The sequence below is a fragment of the Dicentrarchus labrax genome, unplaced genomic scaffold, assembly GCF_905237075.1.
Source record: "Dicentrarchus labrax unplaced genomic scaffold, dlabrax2021, whole genome shotgun sequence".
In the NCBI taxonomy this organism is placed as follows: Eukaryota; Metazoa; Chordata; class Actinopteri; family Moronidae; genus Dicentrarchus; species Dicentrarchus labrax.
In genome coordinates this window covers 3,937,836-3,965,063 of record NW_026136715.1, presented here as the reverse complement: position 1 = coordinate 3,965,063, position 27,228 = coordinate 3,937,836, and the positions used below count along the sequence as shown (strand labels likewise).

General features: G+C 39.2%; 2 protein-coding genes and 1 pseudogene across 4 annotated transcripts; 1 reads left to right on the top strand and 2 right to left on the bottom strand.

Annotated features, from left to right (window-relative positions):
* The window catches only part of LOC127376910 (cryptochrome-1-like), a 29,945-nt pseudogene extending 26,180 nt beyond the window's left edge, over positions 1–3,765 (bottom strand).
* A 5,185-nt stretch (positions 3,766–8,950) lies between these two features.
* LOC127376944 (ras-related protein Rab-7L1) lies at positions 8,951–16,595 on the bottom strand. 3 transcript variants are annotated; one of them, XR_007887579.1, is made up of 7 exons: positions 16,117–16,595; positions 15,227–15,298; positions 14,961–15,142; positions 14,588–14,709; positions 12,982–13,262; positions 10,067–10,168; positions 8,951–9,896 (listed from the first exon to the last, which is right to left on the bottom strand). XR_007887579.1 is itself a non-coding variant. In XM_051424433.1 (5 exons), the coding sequence occupies exons 1-5, from the start codon at positions 16,232–16,234 to the stop codon at positions 13,148–13,150; spliced, it is 609 nt and encodes a 202-aa protein (XP_051280393.1). In that variant the 5' UTR covers positions 16,235–16,595; the 3' UTR covers positions 11,862–13,147. The 3 variants fall into 3 exon arrangements, 1 of the variants encoding a protein (XP_051280393.1); XR_007887578.1 differs by having other exon boundaries at positions 8,951–10,168; XM_051424433.1 differs by lacking the exons at positions 8,951–9,896; positions 10,067–10,168 and having other exon boundaries at positions 11,862–13,262.
* A 2,798-nt stretch (positions 16,596–19,393) lies between these two features.
* Positions 19,394–22,835, top strand: tmem81 (transmembrane protein 81). Its single transcript, XM_051424957.1, has 6 exons — positions 19,394–19,624; positions 19,726–19,871; positions 20,448–20,563; positions 20,661–20,851; positions 21,017–21,082; positions 22,794–22,835. Exons 1-6 carry the CDS (start codon positions 19,394–19,396, stop codon positions 22,833–22,835), a joined length of 792 nt encoding a protein of 263 aa, XP_051280917.1.
* Positions 22,836–27,228: the final 4,393 nt, after the last annotated feature.

Genomic DNA, 27,228 nt, shown 5'->3' with positions numbered 1-27,228 from the left:
GGCCAAAGAGTTCCTATGCTTTCTGTCGTCAGCAGAGACATTTTTAGGCATTTGGCGCTTGTTGAAGTAGAACAAAAGTAAAATTAAACATTTTGTAATTATGATATTAAATTATACAATTCTTGCTTCTGCTTGTTCTTTCTATGTATTATTGTTAAGTCAAAGACGTATTAGTTACATTCTAGAGTTGTTATCGATTAGCTGTCAACTATTAAATTAATCTCCAATTTGATTAGTCAATTAATGGTTTTGAGTCAATTATGAGTCTACTCTCACCTGGAGGAGCCAGGTGGTTATGTGAGGAATAAGTTCTTCAAGTAATCAAATTAATCAAAAATTGAATTAAAAACAGACATCTAGGAGAGGAAATATGTGTCTTCAAAGACTAATACAGTATTTACCCACCAAGGTTTTTCTATTAGCTATAACTAGGTCAGATGACAGTTTTCTTTAGAATGTGTCCCTGTACATTAGCTATCTATGTATAGAACATGCAGCCTATCTAAAGCCTGTGTGATACCAGCCACGGGACTACTGATTTGATTGGTTCATGGTCAGAGGGAGCATTAACTGGGCCGCAGTTAAGTCGGGACAAAGCCTGACCACAGGTAAAAACTGAGGCATTAAAACATTAAGGCCTCAATAGCAGCCAGCGTGACAGGTGACATTAAGGGATTGACCTGCCATACACAGTACAACTCTTACTGCCTTTTGGTGCCTAACACGTGTTCACTTCAAACCCCCTGTATATCTTTTGGTAACTTTATGCTGCTGCGACTATTCTTGGTTGTTTTTTTATCCCAGTAAAAGTCATTTAGTTTAGTTTGTCCATGCAAGGATGATATGGCGAGGTGTGACTCCTGTCAACAAATAGCTGGCTGGTACACAGCACAGCAGCTGATGGCAGTGGAAGAAAAACAGAATGTCCCTGACTGTCCCCAGGCGCTGACTAATTTCAGGGGATAATTAGCTGTTTGGCTAGCTGCCCTTTGGCTTTCCTGCAGGTTTATTCATAAGATTTACTGAATCTCTTGACTGACTGATTGGTTGATCCCGAGACCTTGTTGGCCAGCGTGCTTCATTCAGAGATTGAAAAGAAAATAATGTTCAAGGAGCCTCAAAGAAATCCCTTTTTTTTCATTCATCTGTCTGCAATAAAACAGAAATAGAGTGAAATATAGTGGGCGATTTCTGAGACTTGCTGTAAAGCTGAAATTCATTCATAACCAATCACTCGTTTACGCAGTTTCCAAGCTGTTACAAACAGAATTGATATTCCTTGGGTTCGAATAAGACAGTTTGTTGCTGGCAATATGCCACAGCTCAAAACTTTCTTCCTTTCTTCCCCCATCTTTAAAACATTGAGTATAAATAATACATGGTTATTCAGTAAGGGTGCCCTTAGGTAGTCCAAGAGCTCTGACATTGTGCCATAAAAACAGAAACAAAAATTCTGCTAAAGAAATCCTACTTTTTGAAGGGCTGATTGAATGGATCGAAGCACAAATAGTTTCTTATAATAAAAGTCGCTGGACAAACACAAGGGACCAGAAATGGACGGCAGCATCACGCTGTATCTTAGCAGTACATGTATATTCAAGCAGAGTTAGGATTAACTAATGTTCCCAAAGGTAAAAATTAATTATCAACCTCTTCCAATTCTGGGCCGAACTTTGGGTCCATATCTAACTAGAATTTTTCATATAACCAACAAGGTTTTTTTCTCCCACATCCACAAAGACTTCCAAAAAGATTTAACACCCTATCACAATGTTTTATCATGTCATGCAAAGCTTACACTCAACTAGGATTACCTGAGCTCCATTGAATACATCTTTCACTCACTAGAATGTAGTTTATAGGAAGGAATAAAGTGTCTTACAAGTCAGTGAGAAAATCTGACTAATGAGTGAAATAATCAAACCCAAAACTCATCTTTTTTTGTTTTCCTCCACTCCATCAAATGGAAATATTATAGATGTGCATTATCAAACACACATTTCCTGAAAATGTAGCCTCTTTGGAAACTTTGGGACCTCCAGAACAATTTCAAATATGATGTTTAACCTGTGATCAGAATGAGTTTAATGAGTCTAATGAGACTATCATGGTATAAAGGTGTTTTTTGAACCCCTATAACCTTAACCCTTGAGGCCTTAGAAGACAATGTAACTGCCATCCTCAATGAAGGAGCAAATTACAAACTTAAAAGCGGCTTATAAATGTACCAACTTGATGCACACTGTCTGCAAATATATTCTTACTTGATCAAAGTTTTAACATTAGTTAATCAATAAGATATGAAGCCGCTTAAGCCGCTCCTGACTGGACCAGACCACCAGCATCCAGGACAATCAGGGTCTTTCCCAAGAAAAGTTCAAGCCATACTGGGCTCTGTGAAGCTAGATTGACATTCGTTTCAAATCAGTGGTTTCAAAAAAAAGATGCATCATCAGCAGCACAGAGAAATGACTTCCCGGAGCAGGTATGGCTCCAGAGCATCTGCGATTACACGTTGCATTTACATTTAAATGAGCCCCGGCTTATAGTAGAACATCATTATTTGTCACAAATAGAAACAGAATTCAACACATTCTCTGCCACATTGCTGATTTGTACAGTGTGACATCGAAAATGTGCGTCGGTTTTCTCCGGCACTGTAGCACAAACCCAACAGCCGGTGACCAGATCTTTTTAGGGGAGCCTCTGTGGCGTAAAAAGAAACATTTGTCATCAGCGCTGAGAATACTCATTATCTGTCATTCTCAATGAAACAACTCCAATATACAATTCCCCCGTAAAGACTAACACAAATGGTTTGGGGTGGGGTGGAAAAGGGGGGAACGGGGTCGATGGGACACCCGCTGAGTGTGTGAGTGGGTAAAGATGGAGGGTTCTGATAAACTGGAATGACCCTCACAAGTTTTACATTGTAATTAGGACAGTGGAAAAAAAAGTATTGTCACTTCACAATGAATTAGATTAACACTTAACATTTAGCAAAATAAAGCTATCTTAAGGGAATATTCTGAAAGCTTATTCAATGTGACCTTCAGGAAACACTGTATTAAATGAGAATTACACAGGTCGACTCCACTGTAAACACAAACACCCAGCTAATGCTTCAGATCTTAATGGCACTAATTCACTGGCACACTTCACATTCAATCAGACTTTATATTTCAGAGCAGGTGATGTTTTTTGAAAAGGCAGTTTTATTGCTAAATCTCAAGTGTCAAGTCCCAGTGGTGGCTCTTATGACTTCTGCAAATGGAAATTAGGTCACAGCGTCTATTCTGAATGGGAGACTGGTTCTGTGTCTACCTTATGTAAACTTCACCCAGAAATTAAATAACGCTGCTAATAAAGAGCTGCTGGGCGTGCCACTGTGAAAATATACGAGTCTTAACCGGTTTAGATAAATATAATTGAGGTAAAGTTCAAGTCTCTGGCAAGAAAAAACCAACATCTCTGAAGCCCAAAACGGGGTCACCAGAGCAATCCTTATGTAAGTGGTGGCGCTGTTTATGAATGTATAGCCGGTTTTTCTCTTAAAACTAAACCCCCAAAGAGACCAAAAAGACCCGTCTTACCTTGTGCTGGCTCCCCGGAGGTGATATTTATGTCAAGCCCAAAGATAGAAGCATTTCTTCCCTTGGTTTTGATGTGCGGAGAGGTGCTATACGCCGGGTAGGTGCCTGTAGCCTGTGAATCCCTCTTGTCTCACTGTACCTGTTTTCTGCCGCTGCACTAGTTTGTTTCATAAGAGTTTGGCTTACTGCGCATGCTCCGGCGTCCTAGCCCTCTGTCATGCTGCGTTCAAGGCGCAGCGGTTAAAAGCACAACCGGGAGCCCACTTGTTGAAAGCGTCCACTTGTCAGAGCAGTTATTGACGTTATACGTGGATAATGACAGCAAAGACAACGGCTCAACTACGTGTTATTGTTAATGTAGGGATATTGACTATGACATATAATGAAAGACCTTCATTCACTTTGAACCTTTTTGTTTTATGTAAAGAAATACAGCATTTTGTGTACTTTGGCGCCAATTATTTTATAATAACGGTGATTACATAATCCGAGGGTGTTGTAAAGCTAAAACAGAAGCTTAATTGTTTGTATTTTCCGCCTGAGAGCCTATACGAATCGTAATATAACGTAAAAAAGTCGGATATTTCTTCTTTCCCGCAGCCATAAATGCACCACTAGCTCTTTCAAACGTGAACCCCGACGTGCTTAAAATCCAGCGTTCCCATTGGTCGGTTCTACATCCCCTGTACGATGCCGGGTCACGTTTGAGAGGCATGGAAAGACGGAAGTCCATTTCTAAGGCAGAAAGTGGCAGCGGAAGATCCTTTCATCAAAAAGCGCCTCTTCTCTGAACAATGCAGCCTTTTTCATTCCTGACTGACTGCACATATACTGTAGCTGAAACTGAAATGGAGACAAAAGCTGATATTGATCGATAACCTAGATAACCTGCTCTCTGTGATGTTTTAGTTTTTTCTTTATATTCTGTAGCTGTGGTTCCCACCTTTGCCATTTGATTTCATTATTAAACACAAGTATTCAGTCCCCTTCACTTTTCTTTTCTTTTTTTACAAATTTAATTGAAAACTGATTAAATTGATTGATTCAGCAGCTGCTGTATTCCTCCACACAATACAACCCATACTGGTAAATTAAAAGCAGCACTTTATTATTTATAAGTATTTAGGGTCTTTCTGTACTTTATTGCAGAACCTTCAGCATCAATATAATTATATTTTATTCATTATTTCATTATAACAGTTTGTTTTTCTTTGTTATGATATAGTTACATAGATATAGTTCTATGCAGTGGCCCATATATGTTGTATAGTGATGTATAGAGTATGCAGTGTAGGATAGTTTACTGTAGTAATGTGCAAATCATTTGGTGTCTTTATTTTCTTAACTTTTTGTGTTATACTTACATTGTAGACCTTTTACAGATAGATAGATAGATAGATAGATAGATAGATAGATAGATAGATAGAAACAAATTGGATTATATGAGTGTTGGAATCACGGCCCATTTGTGACATATTGATGGTTAGATAATTGTAAGATCCATAAGCCCAAGAAACGGGAAGATAACACCGCCATCATTTGCTCTTGGCATCGCTCGTTTATTTGCTTTCACTTGTTCATTACGTCGCTCCTTCTGTCTCTCTGCTGTCGCTTTGGTCTTTCTCTGTTACTCTTCTCTGTTCACTATATTTGTTTCTTTTCTCCAGTCTGTCTCCCCCTCTGTTCCATTGTCCATCATTACCTCACCTTACTACCTATTACCTATCTATTCTACGTTCAGGACGTAGAAAGTCAGCTGCAGGCGGTTCTGCTCACTGTTCTAGTAGTTTATATACTCTGTTCTGATTCAATATTTTTAAAATTCAAATAATAATTTCTGTTTTTCTTTTAGTTGAGCTACTGCACAAGCTCTCCACATACCCCATGGCATCTGCAGAAGTATGCCCGGAGGTGTACACTGATGTACATTCTATTGCACAATGTGTAAAGATGGTTATATAATATCTAGCATAGTCTGAGCAACTGTATATTGGTGTTGGTTGGTGTCCTCCTCAATTAAAAGCAAAGGAATTAAGCTTTACCGTCTGTTGGACTAGGATCTGTAATTCTGACCATGTGTCTGTTAGTTGGAAAGCATCCAGGTTATTTTAACCTGGTTATTAATGTTTGCGTGGGTCAGCAACATAGCTACTTGACCTGGACAGTGTGTTTTTTTGTGTCTCTTTGTCCTTTTCTTCTTCCTGTCTCCACTTGTTGTCTGTCTGACTGCCTCCTACTCTCTGTGACTCGCTATCAGCAGATGGCCGAGGATCTGTTGGTGGAAGAATTCCGACATGAACAATCCCCAAAATGAGGCTTTCTCCATTTGCTGTCACTCTATTCCAGCGTCATTTGACAGATTGTCATATAATAATCATCAGACTTTTCTTTAATCACAATTGATATATTTTATTATTCACCCACAAAAAGTGGTTGTAATGAACACTAATTTGAACAATCTAATTTTGTAGAAAAAGTTTGAAATAAAAATAAATTTAAATCAAATCAAAATGAGTATTTTAGAAGAATAAAACACAAAGGAATAAAAAACAATGGTTGATTTGTGGAAACTCTTTTACATCACTGCATTACTTCACTTTAAGCAGGAAGATAAACTTTAAGTCATGCAACCTTCATCTGAGTAGCTACAGCTGTGGATGATCCAGATAATGTGTCTTCTTCGTCATTATCCAATTCAGTCATAAAAATGTAAAACGTAATCCACAATGCAAGTGTTTGTTTGCTTGCGTTACTCCAGGAGGGTCAGAAGGGTCCTTGAGCGACTCCTTCAAGGTGCTGACGTCTCGTCTCAAGGCCTCGGGGAGGTTTGACGCTACTGCTGCAAAATCAGCAAATTCTTTTGCTGAAGTGTTGTATTTTACATCTGCGGGGAACCTTTTCCTCCACCTGCATCTGTATAAGTCACGGTTTAGTAAAACTAAAGCTACCCTGCTGGACAACGTCTGAAATAAAATGAATGTTACTTATTACAATACTCCTTAAGAACTAAGAGTTTTCTTTGAAGTGATAAACTTAGAAGTGAATTCTTCCTTATCTCGAGATCACAGGTTAATTACCTTGTTATTTTGAGTAAACAAAAAGTTGATTTCTTGAGATAATGAGACAACAACTTTTGTTTTCTCGACATCACGGGATGTTTTTGGAGAACTTCATAATGAATGTCTGGTTCATTTGGTCTCATCTGATTTCCCCTATAAACTCATAGTTCATTCAGTTAGTATCTGTCCTTATGACTGTATGATGCTAGTGCAGCCAGTGGTGGTAGATCCTTTACAAAACTACTTATCCTATCACCAAAATATATTCAGAGTATCAAAAGTAAAAGTAGGCCTACTATGAAATAATGGGATGTAAATCAAACCATCTGAGAAGTTTGCAGAAGAAATGTCTGCAAACAACTAATACACATCTGAAACCAGGTACAGAAGGGGTTTAATCTTACACTGTGCTGTATTTTATAAAGGACAGCTCTAGACTAAATCCTAGTTACTTTCCACCACTGGATGCAGCTAAAGACACAACATGAACTCAAGGGATCAAATTCAAACATATTGTTCATACAGGTGATAATTAGCCTATTGATCAAGATAATAGACTGGAGGAAAAAAGCCAACATGTGAAAAATGTGCTAAAAAAAGGATGAAATAAACACTCATTTGGGAGCAACACATGTTCTGGTGGACTATGTAAATGATCACGACACAGGAAGAACAGTTCCTTCTATGGCTTTCTTGCTTAGCGCAAAAGACACCTCTGATATGAAAGAGGGCACTCAGTCAGCCCACATGAGCTGGTGGGAGGCCTCCTACGCTGTTGCTTCCGAGCGTCACGGTTGGTAAGCAGTGAGGCCGGGAATAGAGATGTGCTGATGCCAGACCTCATTGTCATCATCCATTATGTTTACTGGGAAAGAAAGAAATGAAGCCCTAAATAAATGTGGGATGTAGTGGAGTAACATTAATAAAACCAGATATAAAGATCAATTTTAATCTGATTGAAGGAAAAATTAAAAGATCACAGTGTTTCAGTTGTTCATTTTATGCTATATGCTTTTTATCTTTGGCATCATATGGTTGTTCCTTAGCATCAGCATCATTAATGTCTTAATGCTTAAAGCTTAAGGCTTGATGCTTAATGGCGGCCCCAAATGGCAACAAGGGGGAACTGCCACATCTTTTAAAGCTTCAGCTGCCAGAAATCATATTTTCAATTTCTTCCATTTTGTCCTTACTTACAAAGACAGTAAGCAAAAGCACCTTTTAAGAGCAGACATCACAATCAGAACAATGGTAAAGAGCATAAAAATGGAAAGATATAAAAACAAAGACATACTTGTGACATAAAAAAACAAACTGAACAAAAGCCTCGCGCTGCTTTTTAAAGATCTGCAGTGTCCACAGATCCGATTGGACAAAATCTCAAAGTCTGGCACCCATGATCCAAGACAATGATTGTTTAAAATCTGGAGTAAGGGGCAAGTTGTTGTAATGTGACCAAGTCCTCTGATTAGGTGACGAGGTACAGGTGATATAACCTTACTGCGCTATATGATTTGTTACACAGAACCATCTGGGAAATCATCGTTGGACACTGTCTGGAAAAGGGCACGCCAATACTTGGCAGGTGACTGGATGAACCATCAGTCTAGAAGAGCAAAAACATCTTTTCCATAAAAATAAAAAAAGCCTTCGGTGCTGTTCTTTGCTCTTCTTTCAGTGAAGTGATAATCTCCAGTTCTGATATCAGTGATGCTGGCAGCAGCTACGTTAACCTCTTCTTTGTTTTCGAGCAAACAGTCAAACACACACCTAGCTTTAAACCACGTGTGTAGCTCATGCATTGTTGCCATTAGTTCCTAATAGGATGCTGATTGCTCTGAACCACTTGTGGTTCGGACTTAAGTGTGCAGCTTGAAGCCTGGCAAGATGGATTCTCATGTGATTTTGTTACTTCGTGATCTCGTGAGTCCAGCTGCCTTGCAAGGTAACAGGTGATACTGAGCTGTTGTAAGTTTGTAAGATAAAAGGACGAGAGAAAATCAAAATGGACTTTGCCAACAGCTACTGAAAAAACTAAAGTCAGAATCGTAAAAGAGTTACCACAGATACAACCTGTCACCCCCCCAGCCGTAGTAGAATACCGCGATCTGTCGTCGTACCATTTATCAGTATAGCTGAGGCAACCACGTTGTATGCATATGTTAATGCAGGCCAGTGGGTATGGTGCTTCCTCACTTCATTGAACCACCAACTCTACAAACCTAAAGGTACTGTCACTCATAATACTTATTACAAATATTAATAGATACAGTAAAAAAAAAAAATCAACATTTCCAATTGAAGATGATTATAAAATTCCAATTTTTTATTATTTGGTAACAAACAGGCCAAATATAACTTGGCAAGCAATAAATAAACTCCACTTCTTGCAGTATGAAATGTTGTAACCTTAGAATGAGCCCTTTATATCTACAGAGGGGGCGGATCCTCTTCCACCATGCTGAACCGCCATGTCTCTACAGTTGCCCAGAACGGACAAACCAAAACTTTTTTGTGAGTTTCGTGGCCACCGTAGTTTCTCCTACAAGCTTGGAAAGGGGGGTTGAGGTGAGGGGTATTCAGTTGGTAGCAAACTGCAACCTCAGCACTAGATTCCACTTCACACTGGACTTTGGAGACTGGCACACATGAACAGAGAGAACGTTCCAGCATTGAAAAGCTCCACAATGTTCTCTCTGCAGCAGCCAGTGTTTCCATTTACATATAATGAGTCCTGCTGAAATGCCCTTGTAACCGCTGGGATGTTGTGAGAGGAAGGGAAAAACAACATGATGGGGCACGATGACCTACTCATTGTGTAGTGACTATTACATCCTGACAAATAGGCACATTGACAAAATGTCCATCTGTCCAACATCCGGTCGTTTGGTTGAGGGTTCTCCAGAATTGTAGCATTTGTGGATGACTGAGTCACGGCCAAGAGCTTCTGCCTTCCTCCAACTCAGTGATAAGAATAGAAGCCTACACATAGAGAGACAGAAAATCCCCCACAGGAGTGCAAAAATACTGTGTGTGTGTGTGTGTGTGTGTGTGACTGGGTTGCCCTTGTTGTGGCTATGTCCATCTGTCTTTTCTGTCCATATGTTGCTTGGTCACCCCCTGCAGCCCAGTCTCATTTCAAAGCGCGTAATAGACGGTGCAGTATAAAGAGCGACAAAGTCCAGGTAGGAAGGTGGATGGGGTGGATGGATGGATCAAACACAGGACTTCACCCAGGAGGCTGCTGTTTGAGTCCAGTGTGATGTCAAAAGTCAAATTTGACTTACTTTCCTTATGTAATGTACTTAATGTAATGTAATGTAATGTAACTTACGATATTTTTCCAAATCTAAAAAGAAATGTTTTCGTGCCAAAACCTAATTAAGCAAGCTTTATTTTGAAAGTCTATCTTACCAGCAGAATGAGAATATGTTGAAAGTGTGACACTGCCACAGTGGACTGGTGTGTATCACACGCTTCGGGTTCTCTAGCATCACGTTCAGGTCACAATACCACCTTTAAACACAAAATATCTTAGATTTCCAACAGACAGGTTGAAATTTCACTTACATTCATGCTTCAGCAGGAAGTGGCTCTTTACATTTCACCACACCACACTGTTAGGTCTCTAAAAATGTGTTTTAAATGAACACAAAGTGAATTTTAGCGACATTACAACTGCATACAAAGTCATTGGAAATAAGTGAACTGATGCAAATGGGTGCAGATTTACTTCAGGCTCTGTGAACTGAGGAAGAGATGAGTCTGCATGAGTTGAAAGTGTCTGAATTTGAGTAAAAAAAGGATCTTCCTGTTATTTTCCACCTGTTTCTCTCAATTGTCCTCATTTGTTTCATTAGAGTCAAACAGCTTCAAGATTTGTTTGTGCATGTTGGCTCTAATTTAAACTTCCCAGAATAAATAAAGGTTTAAAGAAAATCCAACTCAATCTTTTACGAAACTGGGTTGCTTTTAAAATTCACTTAACGTTATATTACAGAGTCGTGGATTGGAAAGAATTCTTTTGGGTTTCCAAAAGTCCCATTATTTTTCTCCATGGACAATGAGCCACATGCTGAATGTTTCATATCCTAAATCTCATTTATTTGATGTTCCAAGTTTCAATCAGGAAACCCCAACTGTACAAACTTGAAACTTGAACAAAATGAATACCATGTATGTAGACTGTTGCTGTGTGACCATCTGTCATACCAAACTGAAAAGAAGACTTCTCATAAACAAGATAAAATAATTTAAACTGATATATACTTATAATATCATTAGATTATTCAAAACACTACCATATTTCTGTGGTGGATACATTGAAGATATCATTAAAAGAAAACTTGAATTAGGAATTAACTGGAGCTTTTCTCTGCAACAGAGAGATTTCTTTGTAATAGTTAATGGGTGTAGTTCTGACAATAACGAAGATGGAGTTTTACTTTTTTTCTTTTTGATTATCATTGTAACAGCAAACATTCAAGACTATGTTGGACTTAAAAACAGCGGGATTTTACTCACAAATCTATGCTGTTAAAGGCTGAGGTTGACAAACCAAAACCAGAATGTTGACAGGATATGTGTGAGTTCTTGACGTCTCCGAGGCACATTCACAGCCATGTGCAAAAAAACACACACAAACACAGCAGCACCTACACACCATTTGCCTTACTGTGTGTGTGTGCATACACACACACAGTAAGGCAAATGGTGTGTAGGTGTGTAGGTGCATACACACACACACACACACACACACCCCTTGTTGTTAGCACGGGGACGCCATGTGTCTATCTGACTCAGCCTGTTGGAGGAGGTGGCTTGGCGGCGTCACTGAACACGCTCCACACCTCGTTCTAACACCAAGAGGCCTCCCATTAAATAAGCACACACACACCATCCCTCTGCTCCTTCTGTTTCTCTTCATTCCTCTCTCTCCTCCTTGTCCTCGCTGTCTGCCTCTCTACATCACCCAAATTACAACAGTTGAACAGTTGCTGTCTGTAAAGTCTTTGTGTACTCTTCTCAGAGATGTAAGTCAAACAGTATGATTGTATGTTGAAGCAGATTAAAGTTTCTGTAGGTGACGCTCTTTTATCTGTCTGTTCTGCCATAAATCGCTGCAAGTGCTACCCATCCAGTTTTCCTTTTCTTCTTTAAACTGTTCCTGCTGCTGCATATCTAAAAATATACAGTATGAAAATTCCAGTAAGTTTGTAAAATGTTTAATAATTATGTACATCATTGACAGAATACCACTCACACCAAATCTGAAGGGATGGAAGGTCCATTACTTCCTTAACCTTCGAGTTGGGACCTGATGTGGGGCAGCTGATTTGCAGATAGAGTTGTGGGAGATTTCTAAGACATACATTTTCAGTACACATACATCTTATCCATGTGGAGCTCCTCTCACACTCTTAAAGGTTAGAATAAAAAGGTTTGACGTACTCATACATACATAAAGTATAGTAGTATAGTCCTGAAAATGGGGTTAAAGGGCTAGAAAAGTTGAAATTTTTATTTAGGCTTTTGTGCCAGTAAAACCGGAGGTGTTGCTTTCCCATGAGTATCATCAAGTATTTTCTAATCATACCCTGAAAACAGTGAGATAGTGTGTGTTACTTTAATACTAGTGTCCTTTTAGAGCCACACAGACCCACACATGAACACCACCGATCTGCTCAGCCAACACCTTCTTATCCCAGGTCATGAAATACCAATGCTGTTTTGTCACACCCCTAAGTACAGAAGCTCAAGGGCACCTTTTGTTTCCACTAAGACACATTTTTAACATGTAGTGAATGTTGTGAAACAGTCACAGTTTAGGCAACAAAACTACTTGGTTAGATAGGGTTACATCATAATTTTCGTTAAAATAAATATGTTGCATGATGCAAGGGTTAGGGTTAGTCACATGTTGCCATTACTGCACATGACGGAAATCACATACTTAGCATTATGAAACAAAACTTTCACTAACTTGGTTTTGCAAGGGACACAAATCCTGGTCTCCTGGCTGAAAGTGTTTGTTTGACCCATCCATCTACCCCAAACACCTCCCCACACTGACCTTCTTGTTACAATGGAGTTACATGACAACCCACTGCATCTCAAACAGGCGCTAAGGGGTACCTTCTGTGTCTGCATGGAGACGCTGAGGGGTGTGACAAAATGCTGGTATTTAATGCCCTGCTGAGAATGTGTTGGCTCAGCAGAAACAAAGTTGTCACTGGATGCTCAAAACAGATAGATAGATAGCTGTTATCATTTACTATTTGTTATCTGGGGAAGATTATTAGTGTACTGGAAACAATACACCGCCTTACATCAGCATCTAGGATGTCTCCACTGGCCTCCTCCTATTAGCGAACAGCCGCACTAAGTACTTGAGGTGGAAGTGCCTTGCTCAGTTGCTCAGGCACCTCAAACAACTAATGAACAGGCGCTGGCTGTGTTTGCTTGTCCCTGCGATTGTAGTGTGAAAGCAGTGCTTCAGCAGCAGCTTCCTCCTCTGCTGTTGTCCATTTGGGAATAAGTGCTGTCTTGAGGTCCTGGCTCCAACGGGTCCAGACTGGACTCAACTGACAAAATCTCCTGCACCAACCTCCTGAAACACAACAGATTTTGTGACTTTAAGTGAAATGTAAATTCTATAAATCATCAACATAGGTCCAGCTATTAGTTATACAGCCAATTAAATTATAGGCGTCTATCTCAGCGGTATTAGTTTCCCAAACATGTCAAGCTACACTTTTACAGTACTTTACTAACAGGATGCACAGCAGCCTGTGTCCATTATCAGTTGTCTTATTGTTTCCATGCTCTTACTTTTTCAGAATCACTCAATTCCTGCCTTTGCCAACCTTCAACATCTCATGCGTCACTCATGAGTTTTTTAAGAAAAAACTGAGTACACTCTATGTTACTGTCTTGCACGTTTTTCCATTTGCCTGTAAATGACGACAAAGGCTACCCACGCATCCTTGTTGTTTCTTAGTGTAAACCAGTCTGTGATCTGTGCAGACTTTGGCCAAAGATTTAAAAAAACAAGAGAAAAAGAAGAAATCTGACAAATATGGGAAGCGTTGGGTAAAAACCACAAGTGTAGATTTTAAATGAAATATAGATTTTAAAACATCAAAGGTCCAGTGTGTAACATTTAGGAAGATCTATTAGTGTATAATCACTTGAATATAGGAAACAAGGGAGTTGCTATCTGCAACTACACGACAAGATTCCAGTAAATCCTAAACACTGGACCTTTGACAAATATTTGCTTTGTAAAGATATAGTGAGGTTTTGGCATCCTGAGCAGAAAATGACGTCACCCTGTGTTGGTTCCCAGGCTTGAGACGGTCTCTGCTTTGTTTATACAGAACATGTAAGTGCATGTGAATGAGGATTCATTTCAACCAAACCAGAGCTAGTGATTGCTGAAAAAGATAATGGAAAAAAATGTGGAAAGACTAACAAAGTGACTTTTTCTGTCTACTACAAGTCAGCGTTACAATGGCATCAATAAAATGACCTTTTTTTGTGTCTGGAGTCTGGTGGCTACCTAACAAAAGGTCTGTCTCTGTAGGGATCCTTTGCACAATGTCAGACACTTAAAATAACAATCTTTATTCTTTATTCTTAAGTTGGATCCCCATTAGCTTTCACAAAGTGGTCGATAGTCATCCAAACAACAATTTGTTAACATTTATAATGAAGGCAAATAGGAAGCAAGCTAAGTTTAAATCTCAGGTGATCTGAGCCTGTCAGTGACACAAAAAAGCACTTTTAGTGGGTGTACATTGACTGGTACATGATAGGATGAAGTCTGACATTTTGGAGAAACTGGAGGTAAAAAAATGACGTAATACACTGGACACAACCTCTTTATCCATACTGCATCATCTGAACTGTTTTTATAATCTCTTCTCGAGTTACCTCATAGCCTCTCCGATGTTCTTGTTCTCTTTGACTGAAGTCTCCATCCATGTAATGAAGCCGTTGACCTTACTGAACCTATCGATGCTGTCTGCTGACACAACCCGCTGAGCTAAGTCACACTGCAGAGAGACAATTTAAGTCTTTAAATTTAAAAGGTTTAAAAAAATATTGCTCTTTTAAACCACAACAACCTTACCTTTTATTTATAATGTTGTAATAATCTAAAAAGACTGGTTCTTTATTCATTTGGTTCACTGAGGCTGAAAGTGTTAATCCATCAAGCAACAGTACAATGCTCATTTATTTAAAACTAAGCCAAAAGGGCTTCATGATAAATCATTCATTAGTTACAGTAAATACTCTGACTCACCTTGTTGGCCAGCAGGATGCAGGGGATGGATTGTCCATTAGGCAGCATAGCCTTGTTGTCTAGGTCCTGTTTCCAATGGCGACAGCTACGGAAGCTGGACGGGCTGGTGACGTCAAACATGATGACACAGCCCAACGCGCCTTTATAATAGACCCTGGTCATGGAAATGAAACGCTCCTGGCCTGGATGGAGGATACAGAGTTCACATTGTCATCCATCCAAATATCCATCCACTTCATAAATATCTCCTGGAAGATGTTATGTACCTGCAATGTCCCACAGTTGTAGTCTGACTTTTTCTTTATCCGACCAGTGCAGCAGCTTCACAGAAAAATCCACTAGACAATTACAGAATATTAGAGACAGAAAAAAGACAAGAAGTGAATTGCTGTTAAATAAGTGAGAAGTGAGAAAACTAAAACAGAAGTGAAAGTTTGATTTGATTTTTACTCAAACTATCCTTGGTGAAACAGGTCATGTTGCAGAACATACCACAGCAAATATTGCAGAACAGTTCATTGAAAAGCAGAACATGCTGGGATCAGTGAATCCCCCATACAGCATCTAATCGCTAGAGCACCAGGAGTATATTACAGTAATCTCTGGGTGGAAATAGTTCCCAACCAATCCACCATTTACTCCCTTTGCTAAAGGCTACCGTGTCCAGCTGTTTTATGAACATAATAAACCTTTTACAACCATGCAAGTGGCTCTGTGTGGCTGTACATAGTTCAATGTCTGCGCTCTAGCATGCTCACATTGACAATGCTAACATGCAAATGTTTGGGTCGGAGGGTAGGGGTCAGTCATAAAGTATTGGGAGGAGGACTATTTGTTTTAGATTTATCATGAGGATTTGTTGGTAATAAAACAGGAAGAATGTTAGAAAGGGCTCACCTGTTTGACAAAGTATTTTGGATAAGATTTGAAAAGTTCTAAAAGGGTTTTTTATGAGTCACATTTTTCAGCTTATACAGAGATAATGCAAACCTTACAATGATCCGACAGTGTAAAAAAATCCCTAGAACTGGAGGTATAAAGTTTAGCAATAATGAAATAGTACACACACACACACACACACACACACACACACACACACACACACACACACACACAATCCAAACCACAGAACAATGATAAACTTCAGCAGTCCTACCTCCTACTGTCATCTTGTAGGTCTTGTTGAACTGGCCGTCCACATAGCGATGCACAAAGGAGGATTTCCCAACATTTCCATCACCAACAATCAGTATTTTCATCAGGTGCTCGGTCATCTCTGTCCTCTGTCGGACGGCAACACGTGCCAACGGCTCAAAGTTCAAAAGTCATGTGAGGAAATCCATGAGGCAAAGCTGTTTTAAACTAATACTCCACCATAACCCACCTGGATTGGACTTTACCTGAGCCTTTTTTGCATCTGCTAAACATGTTAACTACCTTTCAGTCTCTACCCACTTAAAATGTAAACTTCCTGGTTTCTAAACCCAAAAGAATAAGATAAGTATGGTTAAGCTGTTTCTCTACCCTGTGCGAGAAACCATAAACCGTAACCCTAAAACCATAGCTAAAGAATAACTCTAGACACTGCTGGCTGTCTCCCCGTGTAGCTCAACATTCAAATTTATCAGTTTTACTTTCAAGAAGGAAGTTGCCAAATGCCATAAATCGTTCTGCGTCATAAACCACACCTTCATGAAACAGGAAACTGAAACAGTTGATGAATCTGTGCAGATTAGTTTCTCCCGTCCGTTCTCTTGTGCCACATTATGTGAAATATAAAATACATTACATGGCTTGAAATTGGCGCCAACAAGTCATGAAAGGAGCTGTAGACTGGCAGATGTCTCTCTAACTTTTCATTCATCACACACAATGTCCTTGGTGCTGCTCACAGAATGTTTAGGGAAAACTGGAGACTTAGACTTCATGAAATTGCATCAATTGTCCATTCTTGAGCCACACTTTTTTTTTGTTTTTCATGTTTTAATCAGTATTTCAAAGAATGCTGGTCTGATTTTGAGGGTTTTTGAGACAAATGTATCTCACTGCTGTGTTTTTTTAACACTTCCTAAGAGGGCCACTGCTCACACCGCAAATGCCAAGTCAGTGTGTTTAATTTCCACTTAGGATAGGATAGGATTTCAAAAACAACACATTGCTAGGTTACTTTCATCTGAACCTAACCTAAGAGTTTTTCCTTGCCACTGTTCCCGAGCGCTTGCTCATGATGAGAATTTTTGGATCTCTGTGAGTTATTTTATAAGGAGTAGGGTTTAGACTTGCTCTATTTGAAAAGTGTGCTGAGATTCTTCTGTTATGATTTGGCGGTATACAAATAAAATTTAATTACATTACCTTGCTTCAAATGACACGGATAAATGATGAGATGTCCAATATGGATGTAATTCCTGATGGGCTGTCCTGCCACTCTTACTTCACCTCCTCCTCCACATCCACCTGTTCTTATACAATATCTCTTGTTTGTCTTCCTCCTTTCACACCCCCATCACTCCTCCATCACACTTATTCATCGCCCTCACTCTTCTTTTTCACATACTGAGACATGTGGTGTTGACCACAATGCTTTTTACTGGTCTGCCAACTAGGCCACTATTACTGGCTACTGAACATGTTGCAGTCCTCCACTGATGCTGAATCATCGTTGTGACTCTCTTTGTGTGCGTTTTTCCTTTTGTGTGTTTTCGTGTCTTGGTCCTTTTTCCAGTTATCAGTAGCAGAACCAAGTAGGGTTCATAATAGTACATTGACAATGGGCTGGGTTTGTCAAGAAGAGCTAACAGTGCCATAATCTTTGTTTGGGCCTGAAACCCCAGGCAGGTTTGGAGCCTTTCTATTAGTGGGAGCAATGGACCAAGAAAGTGGGTCCTTGACATCCAAGTCATAACCAAGAAGTTGCCATCAAAAAGTCCAACTATAAATACAACTTTCATGTTACACAATATACAAAACTAGTGTTTATTTCAGTGGCTGGGAGAGCTCGTAAAAGCAACGTAAAAGAAAACGCCTTCACCAATTTAACAACATGTTTGCAGTATTTATGAAAGATGCAGAGAAAACACAACCAAATACAGAAGAAAAAGTATATACGACACTAGGGGAAACTTAAATGTGATGATCATACCTGGACATGGATTGGACTCGGATTAGAAAATAGTGGATCTGTGTTGTGTGTGTGTGGTCTGATTAACAAAATAACATGACTTTGATATTTTACTTTTTAAACATTATAATCATATAATCATTATTACCTTGTTGCTCTATATTCTACACTGTATGTTTATTTGATCACTTTTACTGCAGATAATTTAACACCCTAAAATTGGAATTTATTGATTTATTGCTAAATTGAGAACATGATCAATGAACTAAAGGCTGCAGTCTCTTTACAGTACAGTGCTGTATGTTGTGGGTTTCTGTGCTCTCTCTCTGGCATTTGTCTGACACCTGGTGGCCATCATACAAACTGCAACATCATCCAGATTACTGCATTGGAAAAAAATATAAACCGACTTAACAGATGTCCCTTTTATTGGACAATCACAGGTTGGATGCACAAAATGGAAACTTTTTCTGGTTAAAATCAGATTTTGTGTCCTGAAATTGACTCCAACAATACATTTAATGTTTATGAATAAGGCTATTATTAAATAGATTGTTATATAATTTATTTTATTTGTATTGTATGTCATTTCATTCATTTTTGTTTATAAATTGTTGAATCTAATGTCATAGATTCATTCTGAAACATCATCAACAAATGTTTAACAGCTATGACCATGATGGAAACAATAATAAAATAAAGAGCAAAGAGGCCTTTAACCTTTTTCCAGCACTTTGTATCTTAACACTGTGAAGGAGGGAACCTGCTGCAGCCTGGAACTCTGGTTGTCACAACACAACATTCAATTCAAAATATATTTCAGACACAGCAGATGCAACAGTTTGGACTCATCATCACATCATCTTTTACTTCTTCAGTTTGTATTTCACTTTGGTTTGACAAACAGGTGAGTGCGCTTTGACTTCCCGACAGCTTCATCTGGACCTGTATTAACGTTAGTTGTTAACTGAATAGTTACTGTATGTTGTATGGGTTAGTGCAGTTACTGACATTGTCTTACTTGTTTGAACATGTCACATACAAAAAATTATTTCACTCAGTCTTCCAGGGTTAATCTCACTGTAGGTAACGTTACATCATTCTAAATATTGGAGAGAAATACTGCTGAGAGAGACAGATAAAGAGAGACATATCAGACACATTATTATTCCAAGCAGACTATTTGTGTATGCTGTAATATGTGTCTGGAGGGGATCTTTAATATAACATGTTACCTAGAATACAAAAGTCTTTGATACTTTGTGCATTAAGCGGAAAACGTTTTTATTTCCTACAGATTTAAAACATCAAAATGCAACATGTGACTGTCAGGCTTCACCTACTCCTCCTCCTCCTCCTCATCCATCCTCTAACCTCAGTTGACCTGGAGGACGAAGAGGATAAAGTGCTGGTGGAGGTCATTGTTGACGGCTCCCCCTGCAGCGCAACCTGTGGGCTGGGGGTGAAAACTCAAACCCTGTGTTTACTGAAAGATGGCAAGACGGCGATGGAAGAAGACGTGGGAAGTAAAGATGGAGCAGAGGTACCATACAGACATCTTGAACATGTAGCACTAAATGACAACAGAAAATGTAGAAATGTAACAAAACAGCTCCAATAAGAACAATAATCAATCAATCAAAGGTGTCTGGGGAGTGTCGTGCCCGTAAGGTGAAGTGTCTGGAGTCGTGGCAGTGTGGACTCAGGACGATGACTGTGACTTCCGGACAGAGAGTGGAGATTGACTGTCTGGGAGAAGTCATGGAGGCGGTGGGGAGGTTCTCCTGGAGGTAAGGATGGAGGAGTGGAGGGAGACCTTTTGATTGCAAACAATGGAAACAGAAATTCTAATGTTGGCCGGGATAGAGTCTCATACCCACTGCAGAATACAATTTAAAGTTTTTTAATGTTTACTGTTTGTAGAAGTGTGTTCAGCCTAAAGTAACCACTAATAGCTTGAGAAAAAAGAGGCTTTTAAAAGAGGACACAGTTGCAGCCAGTCTCAGGTCATCAGGCAGTTTGTTCCAGAGAACAGCACCATGTAGTGACTAAATGCACCTTCACATGATTTAGTTTTGATTCCAGGTAATGTACCTGGAATCAAAACATGCTTGATGATCTGGTTGAGCTATGGCCAGTGAGCAGGTCATAAATATATTTAGGAGCCATATCATTTAGGGCCTTGTAAACAAGCAGGAATACTTTAAAGTCACTTCTGTACTGTATCAGTGTATGCCAGTGTATTTTCCCAGCCCCAGAAACTGTTTGGGTCTTGGGTTTAGTTCATTTCCTCCTCAGGTAGAACAACCCGTGATTATGGCAGCTCTTCGATAGAGTTCAACGTGATGTTTCCTTTTTTGTCTCAGGGTGGCGTGGCGTTATGCCCGAGGAATAATCAGCTCTGATGACTCTCTGTTTACTCGCTGGGATGCTCCTCTGCTGGACCGAGTGGTTCTGGACCCCGTCAAGGAGGAGGATGCAGGTAAACAAAGAAACCTCTACTACCTAGACTCTGAATTTTGTACATTAGGTAGATTTAAAAATAAATCTTTTAAATACAATCGTCATGTAATTTTTAGGTACTTATCGCTGTGACGTTCAGGATGCCACCTCCCGCAGGGTGAAGAGGGTTTACTGGGGGATCCGGGTTATGCCTGTTGGGGTTCTCAATCTGGACTATGAAAGCTCTCTGGCCCAGTGGGACTTTGAAAACCAGGAAAATCAGACTGCTTCAGACCAGCCTGACAACAGGACGGCTCTTCTTCACACTGTAAAGCTTGAATCAGGAAGTGATGATGCACTAATGATCATTTTACTTATTGATGAATTTATTATAAAAAATCTTTTTTTATGCAGCCAGCAGATTAAAAAAGTGATTCATGGATAATACCAAAATAATTGTTTTACTCATCAGCACTTCTGTCTAAACACACAGGTGCTGATTAGCTTGAGCCTCGCAGGCCTCGGGGCTGGACTGATCCTGCTGAGCCTCTACTGGACAGTGAAGAGGAGAGAGCTGAGGCATTTAGACAGATATGACTGTTTGCTCACTGCACAAACAATTTAACTAAAGAGATGGAAGGAAGACATTATACAACATGCATGTATGTGTTCAGCTAAAAAATAAAAAATCCTGGGCTTGATTCTTTTCCTTAGGAAGTCATAAAGTGGCTATAATCAATATTTTTTAACTATGTAAAGTAGTTCATATACTGCTTACACATTGATGGATAAGTATTAATCTATATAAATATGTATTTGTTTACATATAATGATAATATGTCTTTTACATTACTACTTTTAGTACATATTGCTGGCACTTCCTCTGTATTTAGGATTACGAAAGCAGGACTTTGACTTGTTACTTCTTCCACCACTGGTTTATAACCACTAGTAGATTTTTTCCCCCATTATTCTGGCTGATAAGACTGCACAGAGTTAAGCTATGGTGGAAGTTCACCGAACCCCATGTACTAATAAAAAGAATAAAGTTATAAGTTGCCTGGCCCTACCAGGTGCAACAAATGTGATGAGAGAGAAGGAGCCACAAAGTGGAGGTCGAATCAAGCAAATGAGTGAATAACATCAATGTCAGGGAGTCTGTGAGGTGTTTAACTCTGTGCCAGGAGATGGCAGTGTTGGTTCATAAAAAGGTTTATGAGCTGGGTTAAGTATGAGCATATTGGTTATCATTTCCTGCATCACGATCACACTGATGATGGGACTCACAGTCCCAGACAGACCACAGTGGAACCAACCTGATTAAGAAAGGGAAAGAGAAAAGGACCCTTGAAGAGTTTGTGCTCATTACACACCAGAAAACACATCCGTTATTCTTAGATCCTTACCACTAAGGCTTTATAGATCAGTTATTATTAGCCATTAGAGCAATTTGAAAAATCTACGTGGCTTATGTTTACCCTTGAAATTCTTGTGGGTAAAGATTTTTTTCACAACCTGGCAACCCAAAACGTATTCTTATTAATGGATTAAAAACCCCACAGAGTGCAACAAGCTCACTATGGCAGCAAAGCACTCGGGGAAGCACTGGGTCTGGGGGGTTGATATTCAGCTCCACTGACGAGCAGATGGATTTCAAGTGTGGGTGATCGGGCACTCAGAGGGGCAGACGGACCTAAATCACACAGAGGGAAAGACAGACCTCTGTTCCAGAACAGAAGCCAGTAGTCAGTGGACAAAACTTATAAACGTCCTTTAAAGGATTAGTTATTAATTAATTCCTTAATTTTTGTCTGATTGTGTGTTTCTTGTTCTCAGGTCTTTCTTGGAAAATAGATTTTACTCTCACTAAGACTGCCTGATTAAATACAGATTAATTGAAAAAACAAAAAAAGAAAAAAGAAAAAAATAATAATTAATTACCACTCTATTCAAAGTGTGATTAATTAGAAAGTGGTACCAAGGTCTCATTAAGCTAAATCAAAAAGGTTTGCATACTCCAGACTGTAGCCTCCATTTTCCTGATATTCTTCGCATGAAAACAAGAGCAATATTTTTTAGGTTGAAAAGATAAAAGTGCAGATGGCAAGCTTGTAAGTGGACCTTGAGTTACATACAGCTAGAGTTTTTAAGATCATCACTCAAGTTGTCTAACAAAGACAGAACAAAGACAGATTGAACAGTAGTTTGAAGCACTGCACCCACACCTGCATCAGTGTATTACCTTCAGATAAATGTGCTGTTCTCTTCAGCTGAAGACAAGTAGCCGCGACACTCTGCATCCTGAGGAATGAAGTTCACACTAAACACACTGAAAAAATACTGTGTGGGGTCAACATAGCAGCAAAGCAATACTGGGCTAATTTTAGCCAGTACCAATGGGTGGAACCACCCAACAGAAGGGAAGGGCAGATCCAGTAACCCAACATTAATATAAAAATAAGACTGGGTCACAACAACCCACTGTTACTGGGTCAAGTTAACCTGAACCCACACCATCAACTTTTTTTAAAGTAGCTGTTCTCTTTGCAAACTTTGGCATATTGTTTGGCATACAACTTAAGTTTGGAGAAAGATTGTAGTTGGGATTAAAATGACTGTTTAGGGGACCTTCAGTATTCCTGAAATCTTGGCTACAGCCCTGTTTATAATACACTTATAAAACAACAGTGAATAAAGTAGTTTAAATAATAATAATACTCCATAACACAGTGTAACATTGCTCTGTTATACTGTATCCAATTTTAAGAAGGCTATTTCTTTTGGTACTTGTGTACAGTTTGCGGATAGTGATTATTTATTATTTATTCTCTATACTCTCTTTTTTCAGTGTGTTTAGTTAAATCAAATTATGAATGCAGGACCTTTACATCTAGTCTTTGACTGTGTGTGTGTGTAAGCCTGTTCATTTGTGTTATTTTGGGAGAAGCAACGGCAAACGAGGGACTCCGGGGAAATAACACAAATGCAATTACGATGATATGCTTACCGTAATTCATTCATTTCCTCGTACAACTTGCCCTGCTAAACCTCCAAGAACGTCATTTCCCACCATGTGCTTATTTACAACATCAGTTTGACAGATGTAACTGTTTGCCCAGCGTTCACTGCACAAACAATTTAATTACTGCTGCACTGTAGCGTCATAGAACACATTATACTCAGGGTAATGTTGCCATTGAATCAGTAAATGGGTGATATCTCCAGAACAAGCCCTTCCAAAAAAGATCCTGAATAACAATGAAGAGCTCAGATGTTAATTGTTTATTACGGCCATGTTGAGCCCTGGAGAGATGATATTAACAAACACACTTGTTGTTCAGACAGAGTTACAAGTGACCTTTACATGTTTTGCACTTTGAAAAGGTCAAAAAGCAGTGGTTAAGTGCGATGAAAATACTTTTACTGCACTTAAGTAACATAAAGTACCTCAACATTGTACTTGAGTATTTCCATTTCATACTTTATACTTCCTTATTTTTTGCAGCTATATATCAGTTACATGTCATGGCATTAAAGGTGCCCTGTGGAGTTTTCTTGTAAACAAATATAAGTTTTGTTTACTCACCAAAAGAGTGAATTTCCTTTCTCATAAACCTCACATCCTTGTTTACTAGCTTGCTGTCTTCTTCCCTGCCTTTGGTGGCACATTGTTACATATCTTCTATCAGTGGAATAGTGTTGCACTATTGGCCCCATTGTGTATGAGTCACTGCATGTCTTGCGCTCTCAGTAAAACAGTTCCATAGTGCTAGAGGTCAAAAACTAAACAGAGAATCTTCAAGATTTTACATAAAAAAATTTAAAAAACCTGATGAGTTATATGCATCATTTTAAACCTTTTGGGATTGTGCCCCCTTACCAAACAGCAGTGTCTGGTGTCCACTCTAAACTTCTTAGATGATGCTATCTATATAATTGTTCGAAGCCAATTATTTATCATTTTACAACCCCTCATTTATCTTCCCTTTATGTTGGGAACCACTGGATTAAATTACCTGACCATATCTAAGCCACAATGGCAAAGACACAATCACCTTTAGTCCTTGAGGACTGAAAGGAGCCTACTTTGAGTCTGAGGAAACGGTACTCTGATGAAAAAGTGTGGAGTGAGATGATGTCTCAAGGGAAGGAGTTAAAATATTTCTGGATCCTGTTCATGAGTTTGAGACTGACAGCCAGATGCAGCGGCAGTAGTGCGGAAGTAGTACCAGACTGTTGTGGTGAAAAGGGAGCTGAACCGAGACTACTCTTATCAAGGATCTGAATGACATCAATCTTAGAATAGATATTAGTAAAATCTCTATCCTTGTGATATTGGACCTTACTGCTGCATTTTATACAATTGATCACAATATATTAATATACAGACTTTAACACTGGTTTGGTCTCTCTAACAAGGTCCTGAATTGTTTTAAGTCCTACCTTCAAGATGGAGACTATTGTGTATCAGTTGGTAGCTGCACATCAGTGCACCTCCCACAAGTGTGTGGAGTTCTGCAAGGGTTGATTTTGGGACCTCTGTTGTTTAATCTTTACGTGTTAGTCTCCCACTGAAAATCCCACTCAAAATGTGTAGGCTTCATACTACATATACCCAGATGACATACACATATATATAGCTGTGTCACCAAACGAATACAGTTCAAAAGACTCCTTGGGACAGTGCATTAAACAAATTAGTAGCTGGATGTTTCAAGAAAGAACAAAACTTAAGTCACTGTCTTTGTGACCAGTAAAGAAAGAATCATTTGTCCTTCAAGATTAAATATCAAGCTTGAAACCTCAGTGATCCTGGATTCTGACCTAAATTTAGCCACATTAAATTAATCAAAATCAGACTTCTACCACCTTAAAAATATCACACGGATGATGTCAAAACATGATATAGAGAGATTTGTACATGCATTTATCTCTAGCAGGCTGGAATACCGCAATGAACTGTTCCCAGGCAGACAGCTTCAGCTGGAATACCGCAATGAACTGTTCCCAGGCAGACAGCTTCAGCTGACCCAGAAGGCTGCTGCCAGGGTTGTAACAAGGACCAAAAACGCTCATATAACTCCAGTTCTCAGATCACAACATGGGCAACCAGTTTCTTCAAAAATTCTAAATGATATTGCTTGTCCATAAATGACTCCGTCAGTAAGTAATCACTAAGTATCTTTAGGTCCAAGATCAGATCACATGACCGAGTACAAACCCTGCAGACCTATCAGATCGGCTGGTTCTGGATTACCAGTTGTTCCCAGTCAAAACTAAACATCTCTTTCCTTGAGACAATGCTGACTGCTTTCAAATCAAATTAACTTTTCAAAGCATGTTTGGTGGCAGTGAGTTTATAAGGATCCAGTCAGCTCATCAACAAATTAAAACAATCTAAAGAGATAATGGTTTGGACACAGCTCAGAATATATAAGTCCATCAGTGCTGTCAGTGCTGCTGTTTGTCAAAATTATTCATGATACCAAACTGCACTCCTCAGATCCCAGTTTATTTGACAGTTTATTACTGTAAGTATATGACAAACAACTGGTGCTACTATATGTAGAATGAATTATCAAATTATGATTGGAGATTGGAGATCTATCTATTTTAATTTAAATTAATCCGATTTGTTTTCTATTCCTGTTTATTGACTACTTTATTTAACCAGTCAACAAATCACCAAGTCATACAGTGTGTCCTACTTCCTTACCCTATATCTAAGCAGGTTGTAAGTATGGAGTGTGTTCATACCTTTCCCTCTTAATTTTATCTTTGAACATGCACATACGATGATATACAGCTCATCTGCCCCAAGTTTCTCTTTTTTTCCATCATCTGTTTTTATCCCTCTGCCTCTCACGACGACATGAGATCTCTCCTCAGTAAGTCACACTTGGCCCTTTTCACTCAGTTTCAATGTCACTCATCCACTGTCACTGAGCTGATGTGGAGTCTCTCACTGACTCTTTCCCACAGGTTGTCCCTTCCTGTGTCATTAGCTCACACTTGTCTTGCCCTGTCTTTGTCTTTCACTCGCCCACTCGGTTGGAATTCTCAGGTTGGATAAAAGCATGGTAAGAGCTGGACAGACTCACTTTTTTCTTCCTTTCTCCCTGAATATGTGATATGTCGCATACTCATGTGTCCTTGCTTTGCATTTTCTCTATTGAAAATTAAACACTGTTGCCATGGAGATAAAGCTCTTAATCATGTCCCCAGATTTCATTGTCCATATGATGGTGCAGCTGATTAATATAGGAGCTTACATGCAAAACTATGTCTTTCAAGTAGGGACATTATGAAAAAGTATAGGAAAAAGAGAGGATTTAGAGGATTGTGAAGCCATGGCAGAAGGTTTTTTTGTAGCAGCCTCGTGGTGTTAATTTGCAGCCTAACTGGGTGATACTAGTCCATACTATTAAAAGCAAAAATCAAATTTTCTCTATAGTGCAAATATGGATATTATAGCCTAATATCAAGTACAGGGTTTGAACAGTTTTAAATCACGGCCGCAGAACAAAGCCGGCAGCATGTTTTGAAAGGCCAAGTCCTGCTGATTTTAATTATATGGGTCTCGTTTATGGACGTTAAATGCTTCCGAAAGTATGAACCTGAGAAGAATAACTGCAAATGACTTTCATTGGGTTCAGCTGGTTAAATGATCACTTATTCAAGCCTGGGGCATATAGCATTTTGCTC